General features: G+C 37.4%; 1 protein-coding gene across 1 annotated transcript in view; it reads right to left on the bottom strand.

The window, feature by feature from the left end:
* Positions 1-15118, bottom strand: part of PHEX (phosphate regulating endopeptidase X-linked) — a 105623-nt gene that overhangs the window by 88270 nt on the left and 2235 nt on the right. Inside the window, exons 2-3 of the mRNA XM_061988589.1 lie at positions 13501-13569; positions 10305-10466 (exon numbers count right to left, since the gene is read on the bottom strand). Of these exons, the coding sequence (XP_061844573.1) occupies positions 10305-10466; positions 13501-13569 (231 nt within the window). The remainder of the gene's footprint in view (positions 1-10304; positions 10467-13500; positions 13570-15118) is intronic.

Below are 15118 nucleotides of genomic sequence, written 5' to 3'. Positions count from 1 at the left end.
AAATAGAAAGGGGTGAAAAAGTCATGCAGTGAGGGATCATGATTTGTCTTACAAGAGATGGTGCACGGGTGATGGGATTACAGTATGAAAGTACTTCACCATTAGAAGCCATTTGGCACTTTGGCTTGGTACCAAAGAGGCCTTTAATCTGTTGAAAAAAAACACAAAGAAAGCCAATAGTTGGAAGACGAGGACAAATTCTTCAGTAATGGTGATTAACCACTAGAGCCAAGCAACCAAAGGAGATAGTGGCTTCTCTGCCCCTTAACATCTTCAAGACTTGATGCTTTTTTTGGAAGATAAGCTTTAGCCCAATGTGAATTATATTTTATCCCAGTGCAAGTTATTGAGATACATTATGTTGGTAATGTAATTGCCTGTGATATATGAAAGGTCATAGGAGATAATCTAATGGTTACTCCTGGCATTGCACTCCATATACCTAGGGTAAGGATCTCAAAGCACTCTTAGAAATGTGGGACCAAGGAGATACAGCCATTATCCATTGTTGGAGATAAAGAAAGTGAGCCACAAAGGATTAACTCCTCCTTATCTAACTCGTGTCAGAGTCCTACTGATTGGAACAGCGCTCCTTTATGAGCATAAAGCTTGCTGAGCTTGATCCGAACACTCAAAGAGCTTGATTCTTTGCAGATGGTGAATAGCCCTCAGTCCCTTTAATGTCAAGATGCAGGAATTCTGACTGTGGAAAGGGAGTTTCTTTAGAAATACCGGATGATAGAGAAGGTGGATTTCTCTTTCAGTTCTTGAGCAATAAAGACTCTGTTCTTCACCTTCCCCTCTATTCTGCTCTACAGTTATAGTCATCAGGTTTCTAAACTAATGAGAATAATTATGAGAGCTGCTCTAGAATGTAGCTTCACTATAATGTGCTACCTCTGTGAAGAAGCAAACCTTTTTTTTTTCATTTGCAGAAGATCTTCTGATGCCAGCAGCAGGGCATTTTAAGGATGTACTGTGAAGGATTTCATCTTGAAAGTAGAAAAAAAACCTACTCAAACCTTGGTTTAAGTTTAGCAATCAAACCAAACACACAACACTTGTGTGTAGAACATCATTCACTGAGTCACAAGATCATTAAGATTAACCTAGTCTTCAATAAGAATGTCTAACTCTTAAATCATCTGGGTTTTTTCACATGAAAGAGCTATGGAAAAAGAGTTTCTGAAAAGCAACCATAATCCCTAACACTCAAGCAACCAACTGCACTTTTGTCACTGATACTAAGGACTCCAACTGTGTCATGAAGGCACTGCCTTTTCTTCAAACTCCAAGTGCATTGCATTTAAGAAGTAACGTTCATGGAGCAACGATTTGTCCAGGATGCCAAAGGGCACACAAAAAACCTTTAGAACCATGCTGCTGCTACGGAAATCACAGATAGGCAAACGTACAGTTGTAATTACAATAATGCAAGCTTACATGTTCCAAGAGTGATTATTTCCAAATGGTTTAGGGTCAGCTGACGTTCATTTAGAGTATCTGGTTTCCAGTTCCTTTTTTCAGAGCCCAAAGTTAAGTGAAGGAGAGCTGCCAGTGGGAAGTTTTACAGATGAAGGACTACAAGGGGCACAATGTTCTACCTCAAAATAAAAGCAATGGCCACAGCTCTAAAATTACACAGAAGATTGTTGTGATCACTTGGCCAATGGTAACTTCGCTGTCCTGCTTCATGGTAATATGAGTTTAACAGACTGCAACACTAACAATCGAAGTTATGAGATCATCAAAGAAGAAAATCTGATATACATTTTTTTATTCTCATCAGTTGGAACCTGATCCCTATAACTGGGGATGTAAAGGGGAGAGTGAAGAATAGATTTGTGTATTCATATGTGTGTTCTAAAAGGAAGGAATAAACTGATGTATTTCAAAGTTGTATGTATTTCTTGTGAACAAGACAAGTACAGTCAAGCCAAGATTATTCTTAGAATTAAGTCTGTTCTTTCAGAGCACTGCTGAAAAAGATGTGGACACCTCCTGTTGTATGATGTGTTTAATGTTTCAGTAAAACTTTAGCCCTCTTAGTAAGCTTATTGATACAGGTCAAACTCACACACTAATGCACCTTGCCAGCTTCCATTTCAGAGCTGTTTTGCATGTGGAAGCCTCAGTAGAAGAGTAGAGCAAGTTTTTGCCTGCCTGGAAAACACCAGAGATAAACCTCAGTGGAGATCACAGAAGCCTATTTACAGCTCTCTTCTGACATCAGTGTAACCCAACTTCAAATACATAATTTGAAACACAGTTCTGAGAATTTCTCCTGGTGTGCCACTTCAGTGTAGAGTACAAAACATTTCCTCTATTAATGATTGATACCAATATTTGAGGCTTTCCTAAAACATGAACTAACATAAATTTCTTTTTGTAAACCAGCAGTTCCGCTAATTGTTCTGCAGTACTTCTTGCTAGTTCAGGTGTCTGGTACACAGTCTGACCTGTGTAGTCTGGCGTCCTCAGCCTCACTAGACTTTTTACAAGAAGTGAGATACAAACTACCGTTTCTTAAATAAAAGCTTGTTTCCATTATTCCAAAATAAGACAATACACCGTATAACTACATTATTTTCAATTCCTCACAACTAAAAAGACAAGCAATGAAAAATTTTCTCGCCACTGTATCTAAATAATTTTTTAAAATACTGGGAACTTCCTGATGTTAAATCTCCTTTTTTTTTCTGGGTGGCTGAAACATTGCTCAGTTTCAGAGGACTGGAGGGGAAGTTGTCAGATCCTAATACACTACAAACATTATTTAAATGCATTTTATAATCACCTATTTCTAAGGAATTGCAGTCCAGATTTCTCTATTGTTTGCTAAATGTATACATGACAAAAACAAATTAACATCAAAGGGTTGCAAAAATCTTTCTCCATATGCTTAAAATTATCCTTGCCTAAATAGAGCTTTTTTCTTTGAGTCTGAAGTAAAATAAAACATCAACGTGCTTTTCTGGTTCTTATAATGTAGCTCTAAAATTTTACCAAAGCATATTTTATTTCCACTTTCACATATTTTGTGTTCCCTCCTTAATCAACCATTTATTTTTCCCCTCAGTTCCCCATTGTAAATAATCAGGTCACCAGAATCATCTTGCTGGAGTACATAAATCTCAAAACAATCACTCCAAGAAACTTTCATCAAGGAAAACTCTTTATTCACACATGAATATGAAATAGCGTAGAGTACTAGACATAACTCAGACTGTTCTGCCATCTGCCATGTTGTGTATTCCTACCTCTTTGGAAAGTAGAAGTGTCCAGGATGCCACTAAACAAGGCCATTGGTCTCTTTTGTAAGGCCTTGTGTTGGCTTACATAGCCTCAGATAGTTTCCATATTTTCAAGCCATTTAAGTTTTTTTAATAGAAAGTACCGCATCTCCACGAGCTCATTCCTCAAAATTGTCTCTGTGAAGCTAATACCTTCATCTAGACTGCGTCTGTTTTGATAAGCTATGTCTCCCCCACCCCTTGTTTTATTTTCTGGGTTTGAGGGGAGAAGGTTGCTAGGTTCATTGTTCTGTTGGGTTTTTAAGAGGCATTTAATGATGATCAACACATCAATAAATTCTTGTAAATGTGTTTCATATTTGATACAATTAATATCCATCAGCCTCTTTCTTGATGGCAATGTCATAGAATCATAGAATGATAGGGGTTGGAAGGGACCTTTAGAGATCATCTAATCCAACCCCCCTGCAGAAGCAGGTTCACCTAGATCAGGTTGCATAGGAACATGTCCAGACGGGTCTTGAAGACCTCCAAGGAAGGAGACTCCACAACCCCTCTGGGCAGCCTGTGCCAGGGCTCCCTCACCCTCACAGTGAAATAGTTTTTTCTTATGTTTAAGTGGAACTTTTTGTGTTCCGGCTTCATCCCATTACCCCTTGTCCTGTTGCCAGCTACCATGGAAAAAAGGGATGTCCCAAACCTCCTGACACCCACCCTTTAGATATTTATAAATGTTAATAAGATGTCCATCTCACTCTAGTTAGACTAGTGACTGTTGAAAATAATCAGCCCATCACTATTAATTCTTCTGACATTCTGATGGAACATGTAATCTTTGTGAATTAATTTTGCATTAATGAGGATGTAATTAATATGCATGTCCACCGGACTCCATGAAGATTTTGTAATTAATCAATACGTATAGGTTCTAATTCCCAAAGAATATAAATCAAGTAATTCAAACAAATGTTCCCAAACAACAGTTTCATAAGAGTGCTGTATATACATAAATAAATCCAGCAAATTTACTAATATTTACTAATAATTCCACTTTACTCCTTGAGAAGAAATTTCCCAATCTTTTTCATGAATATCCATTTTGGCAATATGGAAGTTCTCCTGGAAATGGCATTCGAACAGCTGTGCTTACATAAATGTTTCTTAATGTTGCTCTGTGCCCTAACATAGAGTACATTTCCTAAATGACAATACTGTTTGTTTCCATTTTCAGCATTTGTAAATCCTCTGAGTTTGTATATGAAAAGATAAGCACATCATGTGAGTTCCTCCAAAAGTCAGCTAACAAAACTGTACACAAAGCGGAACAAAACTAAAAATTATCTTAAGGGGCTGTGAGACCCTCTGCTCACAAATCTAATTTTAATAATAAATCTTAATCTTTTGAGTAATGTTTCCCCTTACTCTATCCTGCCCCTCTAGCCTCTCAGTATTATGTTTGTAAGGGATAACATGTGTCATAGTATGAGGCACAAGAGTTTAAACTGTGTTCAAACCAGAAGTCTGCAAGATCTCCGATTGGTACAATGTAGGCAACATTAGGCTTTAGTGCAATCCGTACTAAATGGCAACATTAGGCTATACTTCACTGTCTTAATAGTTTCAACCTGTACTTGTATAATTTTTTTTGTTAGCCAGAAAATGAGAAATCAGATGTCATGGATACCTTCCAAGACATGAATCCTCCTTCTGCGAAATTACCAGTCTAAGGTACAGTCGTATAGTAATTTTGAAATTTAATATCTGCAGATATGAACATATCATCCTTCTTCAGGAAACAGTAGAGGTTCACTATAAACCCAGAGGGAATACTGTGCCACATGTGGAATGGTAGCATGCCGTAAGCCCCACTCCTGTTTCAGCGCACGACTCCCAAGAGGATGCTGCTCTGGTCTCCCAAACAGGGAGATGCTGTGGGAATCCTGTGGCTCAGTTACTTTGCCGCCTTAAAACCTCACTTAGGAACCAAAATTATCTCCCTTCTATACTCATGGTTTCCCAAAATCACCCATTACAAATACAACTTTCACTTTGAGCAGCCACAAATCCTGGAAAAAGTCCTAGCTTCTCTGCCTGTGAGTCAGGTACTTCATTTTACCAAAAAGCTAGTAAGTTGTCCAAGGAGATTTACCTGACTTGTGCCTCTTCTGGTTTTTTTTGCATTTAGATCCCTACCATTCTATGATTCTATGATTCTATGAATAAGCCTTTATAAGAAAGATCTAGAGTACTGAAAACAAAATGTCTGCACCATTGAAAATAGATCCATTTATGGTAGACAAAAAAAAAAGTAAACCAGCATTAAGTGCTGTTGCTGTTTGCTGCTACCTTGTTATCCAGAAGCTATCCAAGAAGTTATTAGAGGCAATAACATTAATAACCTCTGAGGATTTTTTTTTAATTACTGCTGGTATTCTCTTCTCTTACTTGTGACCTGTAAGCAGGTATATTACAGATTCCATGGCCCACATCCAAGACACCCCAGTGGTCTCTGCTAAGCACTAGTTGAAGATTGAGACAAGAGAAATCAGCCCTAAAGAGCTTTGTGGCACAAAGTCCTCTGTGCAGGGCAGCAGCTGCTCAATTCTAACAGCAGATACCCAACATCAATTTCTAGGATTCGTCTGAGATGACTATCCTATGGCCAAATGGTATACATTTCCATACTGAAGATATTTTTTTACCATATTGATTTTACCTAAAAAAAGAAGTTTCATTTCTAAGAAAAACCATTGCACATTATCTTGGGAAAATTTGCTTACCCTGACAAGTTATTTTGTTGGCTGTCTGCTCATTTTGTTTAAAAACACACACATCATATCCTCCTAAAAGGCCTCTTCTTCTTTCTCTTTGCCACGTTGGAAATTCCTCATTTTGACTGGCATTCAGACAATAGTCACACTAGAAAGCTTGGTGCAACAAATTAGCCTGAAGTAGGTGTCTCACTGCTCCAGGATCAGTATGGAGACTTAATCTGTAAACTCATTTCCACAGACATAAATTAAATTTATAAGGCCTGGAAGACATGTTCATAAATGATTCACATAATTTAAATCAGCTCCTTTGCAGTGCTGAGATTTATGAATGTTTGTGTAGTTTTGTTTGGGATTTTTTAATTTATTGCTTCCTGCATGGTCACTTAAAAATAAAAAACACAAAAACAAACAAAAAAAAACCCCAGAACACAAAACCACCAACAAAAGCAGCTGTATATCATTGTTCTGCAGACTTCAGAGAAAGGAAAAGAAACTGCTTGGTTCACAATAAACATTCACCACAGGTAACGGACAAAGATTTACTTGCCTCAGACTTTCAGATCTGAATCGTTCACAAAAAGCCACTTGGATTTCAACAGTAAGGTGTTCCTAAACTCTTAAGTAAGGTCACCGATTAAAATGAAAAAAAATCAGCAGGAGCACAAACAACTTTGGAGGAAATTTTATGGTAAGTGAAAAACATTTATTAACTCACAAAGACACTGCAATTGTGACTTGGTATAAGGCTGAAACAGTTGCAGTTTGAGATGGCTTTTGTTCGTATAATGGGTGCCACAGTCAAACATTTCTATTTTGAAGGAATCCAGAGGCTTCCTCAGAGGCTCATCGGTAGAAAAAGTCTTTGTTCTTAGTCAACAAGAGGTCTGTTTTTTTTTTAACACATCTGTATTATATCTGCAAATGAAAAGCTGGATTCAGGTTAGGGATAGTCTGGTCCAACCAGGAATGGTGAACTGGAAGTAGAAGTACCTCAGTCCTCCCCAGCACAGTTCTATAAAGAACCAAGAGATTTTAACCTAAATATTAGATGTCCATTACCCAGATCTGGGTCATAACCAAGAACACAAGTCTCTGCTTTTGTCATATCTTTGGCTATCTACAATTACCTTCTATACATTCCTCCACAACCCACAAAACTCTGCTGTTGCTGACATCCAAGGAAAGACCTACCACTGCTTTCACCAAGTTGGGATTGTATTCATTTTGTATTGCTGGGAGATCAAAGTGAGTTACACATGTGGTTTGTGGATTCCTCTGAGATCAGAAGAAATCCAAGTGCACTTCAAACAAAGTATGTAAAAGAAATTAAAGGAGAAATGATGATATAATTTTAGTTTTAATTCATCCTAAGACAGCAAAAGCAATGGGAGTGTTTTTTATATATACATGCTTGTACAAATATTCCTAGTCTATTATAAACCCAAATCTTATAAAAATAGGATTTTTAACTATCACATTAACTTTTGCAAATCTAGAAGAACCCTAAAATTAAAGTTTCTTGTCCTATTTCTTCAACTGACTACAGACAAACAACCAAAAATATCTACCATGCATCAGTTATCAGTTATTTTCCATTGATCCATTGCCATGCCTCTATTTGGAATTCCTCATGAAAGCACCAAGAACCTTCACCAATAACAAAAATGTCCTAACCTTTCTTGAAGCTGATACCTGCAAAATCGTATGCTTTTATGTGTCTGCAACCTCAAAGAAAACAAAGAGGGGAAAAGAGTTTTACTCTCAAACTTAGTAATACTTAATGTAGGATTAAATGCATTATAGACATACCTACCACTTTTTGATAAGGCAAAACTGATTCTCACACTTGCTACTCATTACCAAGTCGAAGATCTTCCTCTGTAGCAATTGCCTCTGAAGTAAAATTGAAGCTTCCAGAAGACTGTGTAACCAAGGCCATACACAGGTCTCCACACAAATACCCTAATTCTCTTTCTGCCTAAGACTCAGGAACATTTAAGGACCAGAAAACAGATTAGATGTTCAAATAACTTATTTTAAGTAACACCATTTTCTTATACATTGCCTGAACAAATAGTTCCTTCTATATCACACCATCAAAGAATATTGAATACGAAAAATGTGGCTTTCTGGTCAAGCTATGTTATCACTTTAAGATTAATTGTTTTCTTTAATATGATAGTATATTAATTAACATGATAAATATTTCAGAACATAATACTTGTGTAACAATCTGCTTTTTCATGACTAGGGTTTTTTAATCTATTCAGTGTCAAACTGGGACATTTACAATGAAGTACAAAATTCCACTAACAGTTCTTTGGGAAAAAGATATTAAGCTAGCTGCCAAGGCCTGGTTAGTCATATATTTGGTTGTCTAGGCAAGAGTTCATCTTGCTAAAACTTTTGATAGGAAGGTTGTGTTCATCCACAAATGATTAACTCAGTGTCAATCTAATTTATTGAAGTAACTCAAGTTAAAACATAAGCATATACAGAGGCTGAAGTTACACCTTGTTATTTAAGCTATCAACACGACATCCAACACTTTTTTTTGCTTCTCCTTTTTCTTTTTTTAATTACTCAAATACATTTTGGAAAGTTTATTCAGTAAAAAGTTAAGAGGGAGGTGGTAAATGTTATATTAAATCAGCTCTTCTACATCACTCAACATTTCACATCTTTGTCCCTGTACCCTGCCAAGGAGCAGGTTAGACTTCCTATTGAAGTAGTTATCAGGCACTTAATTACATCCCTTTCCTGATACAGAGCTTCCATTAAGCAAATATTTCTCACTTAGACATTTCTTTCTTTGTCTTGTATTTTCCTAGCTGTGGGTTAGCAACTTCTAAAGAGACTGTAGTAAGAAAACCATGAAAATGTGGCTTAGCATGATGTCTTTTATTAAGTTCTGTAAAAGGAAGAAATTAAGGATGAGAGTCACAGTTTGCTACTCCATGTTCAATTAGAATTGCCTTCTTTGTGTCTGAGGTTCATGCAGGATGTGCAGATATCTGATACAGCCCAATTCTGGCATCAGAACAATTAGAATGCAAAGCATAACTTAAAACAGGCTTTGGTAATACTTTTTTCTTTTGGTTGTGACGTCTTCAGAAGACTTAAATCAGCAGGAATCAGAGCATACCCTATACTAAAATCCAAACTCTGAAACTGAATGCAGATTTAAAAATACTTTAATGATGTGAAAATTGAGTACGATATGACTTAAGAAAGCAAGTGGAGAAGGGCTTTGATGCCAACACGTGCACATAACATACAAATTCTAAGAGAAAAAGAAATGCTATATTTAAGCATAACATCCTAAAATTGACCTTTGTTGCATGGTGAGCTCAAAGCAGGCTCTTATGTCAACTAATAGGTCAATAACGTGCTCAAGGTGTGCAATGCTCAAGCACACCAACAACAATAAATCTTCTACATCTCCCTTCTTTTGCATGACTTTCAGTGAAGATTACAAGAATCTGGCAAGGATTTCCTACCTAACTATAATCATCACCCTTTCTACGCAGTTGGTCTGCACAGCTTCCTGATGAGGTGGCCTTGCTGCAGAGTATAGCGCAAAGTCAAGCTCTACACAGATTAAAATACCTCTCTACCTACACATTTCCCCCCAGGGCTATTTTTATCTTCAGACACAGTTTCTTAAGCATCCTTCTGTTTCACTGATGATAGCTCAGGTACTTCAATGGCAGCTTGAACAGTAGTGTGAAGAAAACACTAAATCCAAACAACCTCTACCTCTGGAAGCCTGTAAATTCCCTCCTGTCAGGAGCTAAGCAAGAATACTGGGAAATATCACTCTAGTTTTCCCTTACATACTCCTTTCCTGCTAGTGGCCACTGTTAGAGTGCTGTCCTAGACTGAAATTTGTCTGGATCTCAGATGTTCTTAAATGTGCATGTTGTGCTCCTGCACTTTTGTCTACCTGTCTACTGCAAGGGGGAAAGAGTTCAAATCCCCTCGCCTTCTCCTTTGCTATAAGGAGTATCCATTTGTCTTTCCATTCTTAACTGGTCAGGTTTCCAGCAGTTGTATTCTTCCATCCACATTTTGTTTCTGTTACAATTCACTATCTCTCAATATTATTTTCAATAAAAATTAACAAAAACATACTTAAAAGAGAACATCAAATAGGGTCATTAGATATTATCTAATGATCAGAAAGAAGTGTTGAGTCTTTATTAAATTCAGTACTGGCCAATTAACAAGTTACAGTGACAAGCAAACCAAACACTTTCAGAAACTACACACTTACCCTTTAGTTTGAGGTCCACATTGCGTCGCAGCCAAGGATACACACCATAGTTTGACATGTCTTCAGGAATAGGATGATTATATATCCAACCATCACATGCAAATCGATAAAAGTTCTCACACGGATCTACGGATTGATTTATCTTGCTTAGGATGCTAGCAGCTGTAAAGAAGGCACCATATAGATTTTGAGGAACATTTTTCCTAAGCAGAGAATTACAAAAGGCCACAGTCTAGAAATGACGATTAACATTTACCAGCTTCTGCAACATGATGCTGACCTCACTTGCAAGCTAAGTCTAGGGGCTCATGTGTGTCCTGATCCATGCGATTTTTTAAAAAGCAGAAAGAATAGCACTCAGCCTCTCTGGCATCTAATGGTGCCTACATGAGAAGTAAAAAGAAGGACAGGGTATCTGTAGTGAATGTTCTTGAGCGCTGTATGGCAATGACTACTGATTAGAGCACTACAGGAACTGCAAGAGCAGAGACCTGAAGACAACCTCTCCGTCGTTGCCATGATAGAATTAATTGCGTGAGGAATTTAGTAGCAATATATGTCAAGTAGATTATAATTACCATTCCAGAAATTATGCACTGTTTACATTTAGGTGAATAGCTGTACAAGAAAACAAATCAAGTCCTGATCTACCATTCATTGGAAATGATAATTATAATATTTACAGCTCCGTTTTACGACTGCATCCCCACCAGCTACTAGGTAGGACTGGTAAGAAGGAGATCAGACTGCTAAGTCAGAGACTTAATAGCTTTTGAGTATCTAATCATAGCATCATAGTATGGTTTGGGTTGGAAGAGACCTTTAAAGGTCATCTGGTCCAGCCTCCCTCCAATAAGCATAGACATCTTCAACTAGATCAAATTGTTCAGAGCCCTGTCCAATCTGGACTGAATGTTTCCAGGGATGGAGCATTTTCCACCTCTCTCAGAAAACTGTCCAGTATTTCATCACTTTCATTGTAAAAAGATTTCTTCCTTATATCTAGTCTAAATCTACCCTGTTTTAGTTTAAAACCATTACCCCTTGTATGCATTATAGCGATTGTGACACAAATCCCAGTGAGTCAAGTAACATGGAATATGTGGATCCCAGATACTTTTTAGTTAAATGACCATGTGTTTTGAGGCTCATCCAAATAACTAATTAAAAAATTCTAGCAGGAAATCAGACTTTGACAGACTTTATGATAGTGTTTCTAACATCCAGTAGCTTCACTTAGAGGAACTCTTCCTATTGTATTTCTGTATGTGAGTTGTCGTTCTCTCTCACACATTATAAACTCTCAAATGAACTACATTGAAGATGTTTTAGTCCATGGCAATTTTCTGTCACTCTTAAAAAGCTATCGAGGAAGGCAGGCCTCAAGACACTACGTAGTTACTACACAGAGCACTCAGTTGAAACAGTTAGGTCATATAGTTGTTCAGTTTTGCCTTGGGGCAAAATCCCAGCTTCTTCTGAGCTTACCAAAAAAAAAAAAAACCAAGTGCTATTTTGTGTGCTCGCTAGAAGAAGAAAGTCAATTCAGACTCAAACTTCTTAAGTGACCTTTTTTTGCTCTAGAGCTCAAAATGAAACCCTCACACTTTTTTGTTTTGTTTTGTTGGTGATGTTTTGGAGGTTGTGGTGCTTTGTTTAGCTGTCCCACTTTACCTAGAGATTGGCACTCATCCAAAAATCCGTGCTGGATGGTGGCAGCCAGAGTGGCAATTAGTGCCAGTTAGTGCAATGCACTGTAGAATTAGAATGGCCAGAAATCATAGAATCATAGAATGGTAGGGGTTGGAAGGGACCTTTAGAGATCATCTAGTCCAACCCCCCTGCAGAAGCAGGTTCACCTAGATCAGGTCACATAGGAACATGTCCAGGCGGGTCTTGAAGACCTCCAAGGAAGGAGACTCCACAAACCCTCTGGGCAGCCTGTGCCAGGGCTCCCTCACCCTCACAGTGAAATAGTTTTTTCTTATGTTTAAATGGAACTTTTTGTGATGTCCAGGTAATGTCAATATTTGCAAATTCTTCAAGTTATAGAGCCTCACAGAATTTGTCAGGATTTCAAATACAAGCCAAATATCTCACTGCATCAGCTTAATATGGTTCAGAATGGAAATAAACACTATTTTAAGTTCATATAAAGTCTATGTTGCTTCCAGCTCTAGGAGCAGATTTCCAGATGTGGTAACTATTGTTTGATCTTTGCTCTTGTTATGCTCAATGGTCATAGAATCACAGAATGGTAGGGGTTGGACAGGACCTTTAGATATCATCTAGTCCAACCCCCCTGCAGAAGCAGGGTCACCTAGATCAGGTCGCATAGGAACATGTCCAGGTGGGTCTTGAAAATCTCCAAGGAAGGAGACTCCATACCCTCCCTGGGCAGCCTGTGCCAGGGCTCCCTCACCCTCACAGTGAAATAGTTTTTTTCGTATGTTTAAATGGAACTTGTTTTGTTCCAGCTTCATCCTATTACACCTTGTCCTGCTGCTAGATATCATAGAAAAAAGGGATGCCCCAAGCTCCTGACACCCACCATTTAGATATTTGTAAATGTTAATGAGATATTCCCTCAGTGATAAAACTCCCATTGATTTAATGTGGGAAAAACTATGTGAAAACAGTGCAAAATGGAAGGATCACAGGTCCTACCAAGCTTGGTCCCTTTAGCTTGCATATTATACAGATAGATGCCCCAGGTCTGAAAGGGTTAGCACATATACCTCTGTGTATGGAAAAGAGCCTGTCAATATGGAAGTAGCTGCAGATTTTGAGTGGTAGCCACCATATTACAATTGTGAAAATCTATGCAAGGTCTGGCCCTAGACCATCTCTCTGCTTAACATTTCACTTGCTAGTTTTCTGACTTTTAGGAAGCAAACAACAAAATATACCTGAAGGTCAAGTCACCCAACATTTTGTTTCCTATAAAGTAAATACGTAATCCCTATGGGAAACTTAGAGTTAATCTTTGCAGAATAGAATTAAAGCAATGTAAATGATGAATTTCAACTATAGAAAATAAACAATGATGTTTTTAAAAGTTTGGATTGGATTTTTTTCCCCCCTCATTATGATTAAGGCTTTCTGAGTAAAATGTACCATGGAAAAAATTTAAACTGTAAAAATATCTCATTAATGTACTATAATCATGAGATAATAGTATAAAATTGTTCCTTACCAGCTTCAATGCATTCTGAGGTCAAACAGTACTGTTGCTTCTGATGAAACTTTATTAGACCTTGGCTAACTGCAAAATGGAAAACCATAATGAGATCACTTGTAATGAATTTTGACCATTGCAGCCAGATGTTGTGTGCTTAATCATTCAAATAGTGCAAGGTCTAACCTTAATGCATCTCTGGCTATATTGATTTAAAACAGTTAGAATGTATTAAATAAATACTGCAGCTCATGTCAAATAATTTCCACCCCCCCCGTGCCTGCTTCTCCTTTTGCTTTGTTCATAGGCAGCATGGAGCAAGGGTTGTCTTTCAGTGTACGTTTGCAGAAAGCCCAGAGTAACTAAAGCATAGGAATAGCTAATTTCAGACACTGCTGTCAGACAGCAAATATGCAGATAATTGATACTTGGGATGAGGATGGGACAGTCTCAAGGGGCAGATGAAGTAAGACTTAGCAGACATGCTCAGTAGACGTAGAGAAATGCCTTGTTGTATCACTTGTCTTAATAATGCAGCTCATGGCTAAAGTAAAAAGGAAAAAAAAAAAGCCATACAAACAAACAAAAACCCACAAAACAAAAAAACAATGGACTTGATAAAGGTACCCTAGCTTTACTAGTACCAATAGTTATAAAGCCATTTCTCCTGTAGCTATATATTGTTCAAAAAGGATAGGAAAATCTGAAATGGTATGTCAGCAGTGGAAAATTTTACTCTTAAAAATCCTAAACCTGGAGTTGAATATAAAGCTATTTCATCTCTTCTAACCTCATAGCTTTAATGACAGTTAATAACAGAAATGGCTGGATTTCAATAAAATTTTCTTGGAAACTGAGAATGTAAAACTCTTTCCGGATGACTTTACCAAAGTTTGCCTTGACTTAGTGAAAAACAACACCTCAGTAGCCTTTGTAAATTAGCCAAGACTGTAATTGGGATATGGAAGAACAGTAGAAATCAGGGAAGCAGTGGTCTCCAGCATATGTTTGTGAGCCACGTGAAATAGAAATAATGGATAATGTGCTTATTAATTAAACATTGCACTCCTCTTAACTCACCTTTTCCCTGCTTTAAAGTTAGTCTTTTCGAGCTGAGTCAAGTCTTGAAAGTTTGCTAGATATTTTTTCTTAACAAAGCAGGGAAAGGAGAGTAAATCCCAGACACTAATTCTTTTTTAGTTGATGAAAAAATGAGGGAGAATGAAAAAGAATTAGTAAAGAATGTGAAGTAACTCTCATTGTTTTGATACTTTGAAACAAAGGCAAGATACTATTTAAACTGGTTTTGTTCCATTTACATCATTAAAACAATTTTTAAAAAAAAGTCTTCCTCAGTAACATTTCCCTTTCAATTACCAACTAATTTTGATTGAAAAATTTAGTCTGGTTTGGCTTTCTTGCCTTTTTGTTGTTAAGAGAACTAACCATTACATTATTACCTACAGCTGTGTTTATAACACTCAGTGTCCCAGTCTCTTCCTTTATAAGCCTCTTTCTTAAGCGAACAAACACTGTAAATAAGCTTTCCCAAAAAGACTAAAAGGGGAAAAGATGTACAAATATGCAGACACAAATAATGTTCCTATAATCTGAGAAGTCCAAAGAGCTACCAAGT

The sequence above is a fragment of the Colius striatus genome, chromosome 1, assembly GCF_028858725.1.
Source record: "Colius striatus isolate bColStr4 chromosome 1, bColStr4.1.hap1, whole genome shotgun sequence".
Taxonomy (NCBI): Eukaryota; Metazoa; Chordata; class Aves; order Coliiformes; family Coliidae; genus Colius; species Colius striatus.
Note: the sequence above shows the minus strand (reverse complement) of the source record. Positions and strands in the feature narration are given on the sequence as shown.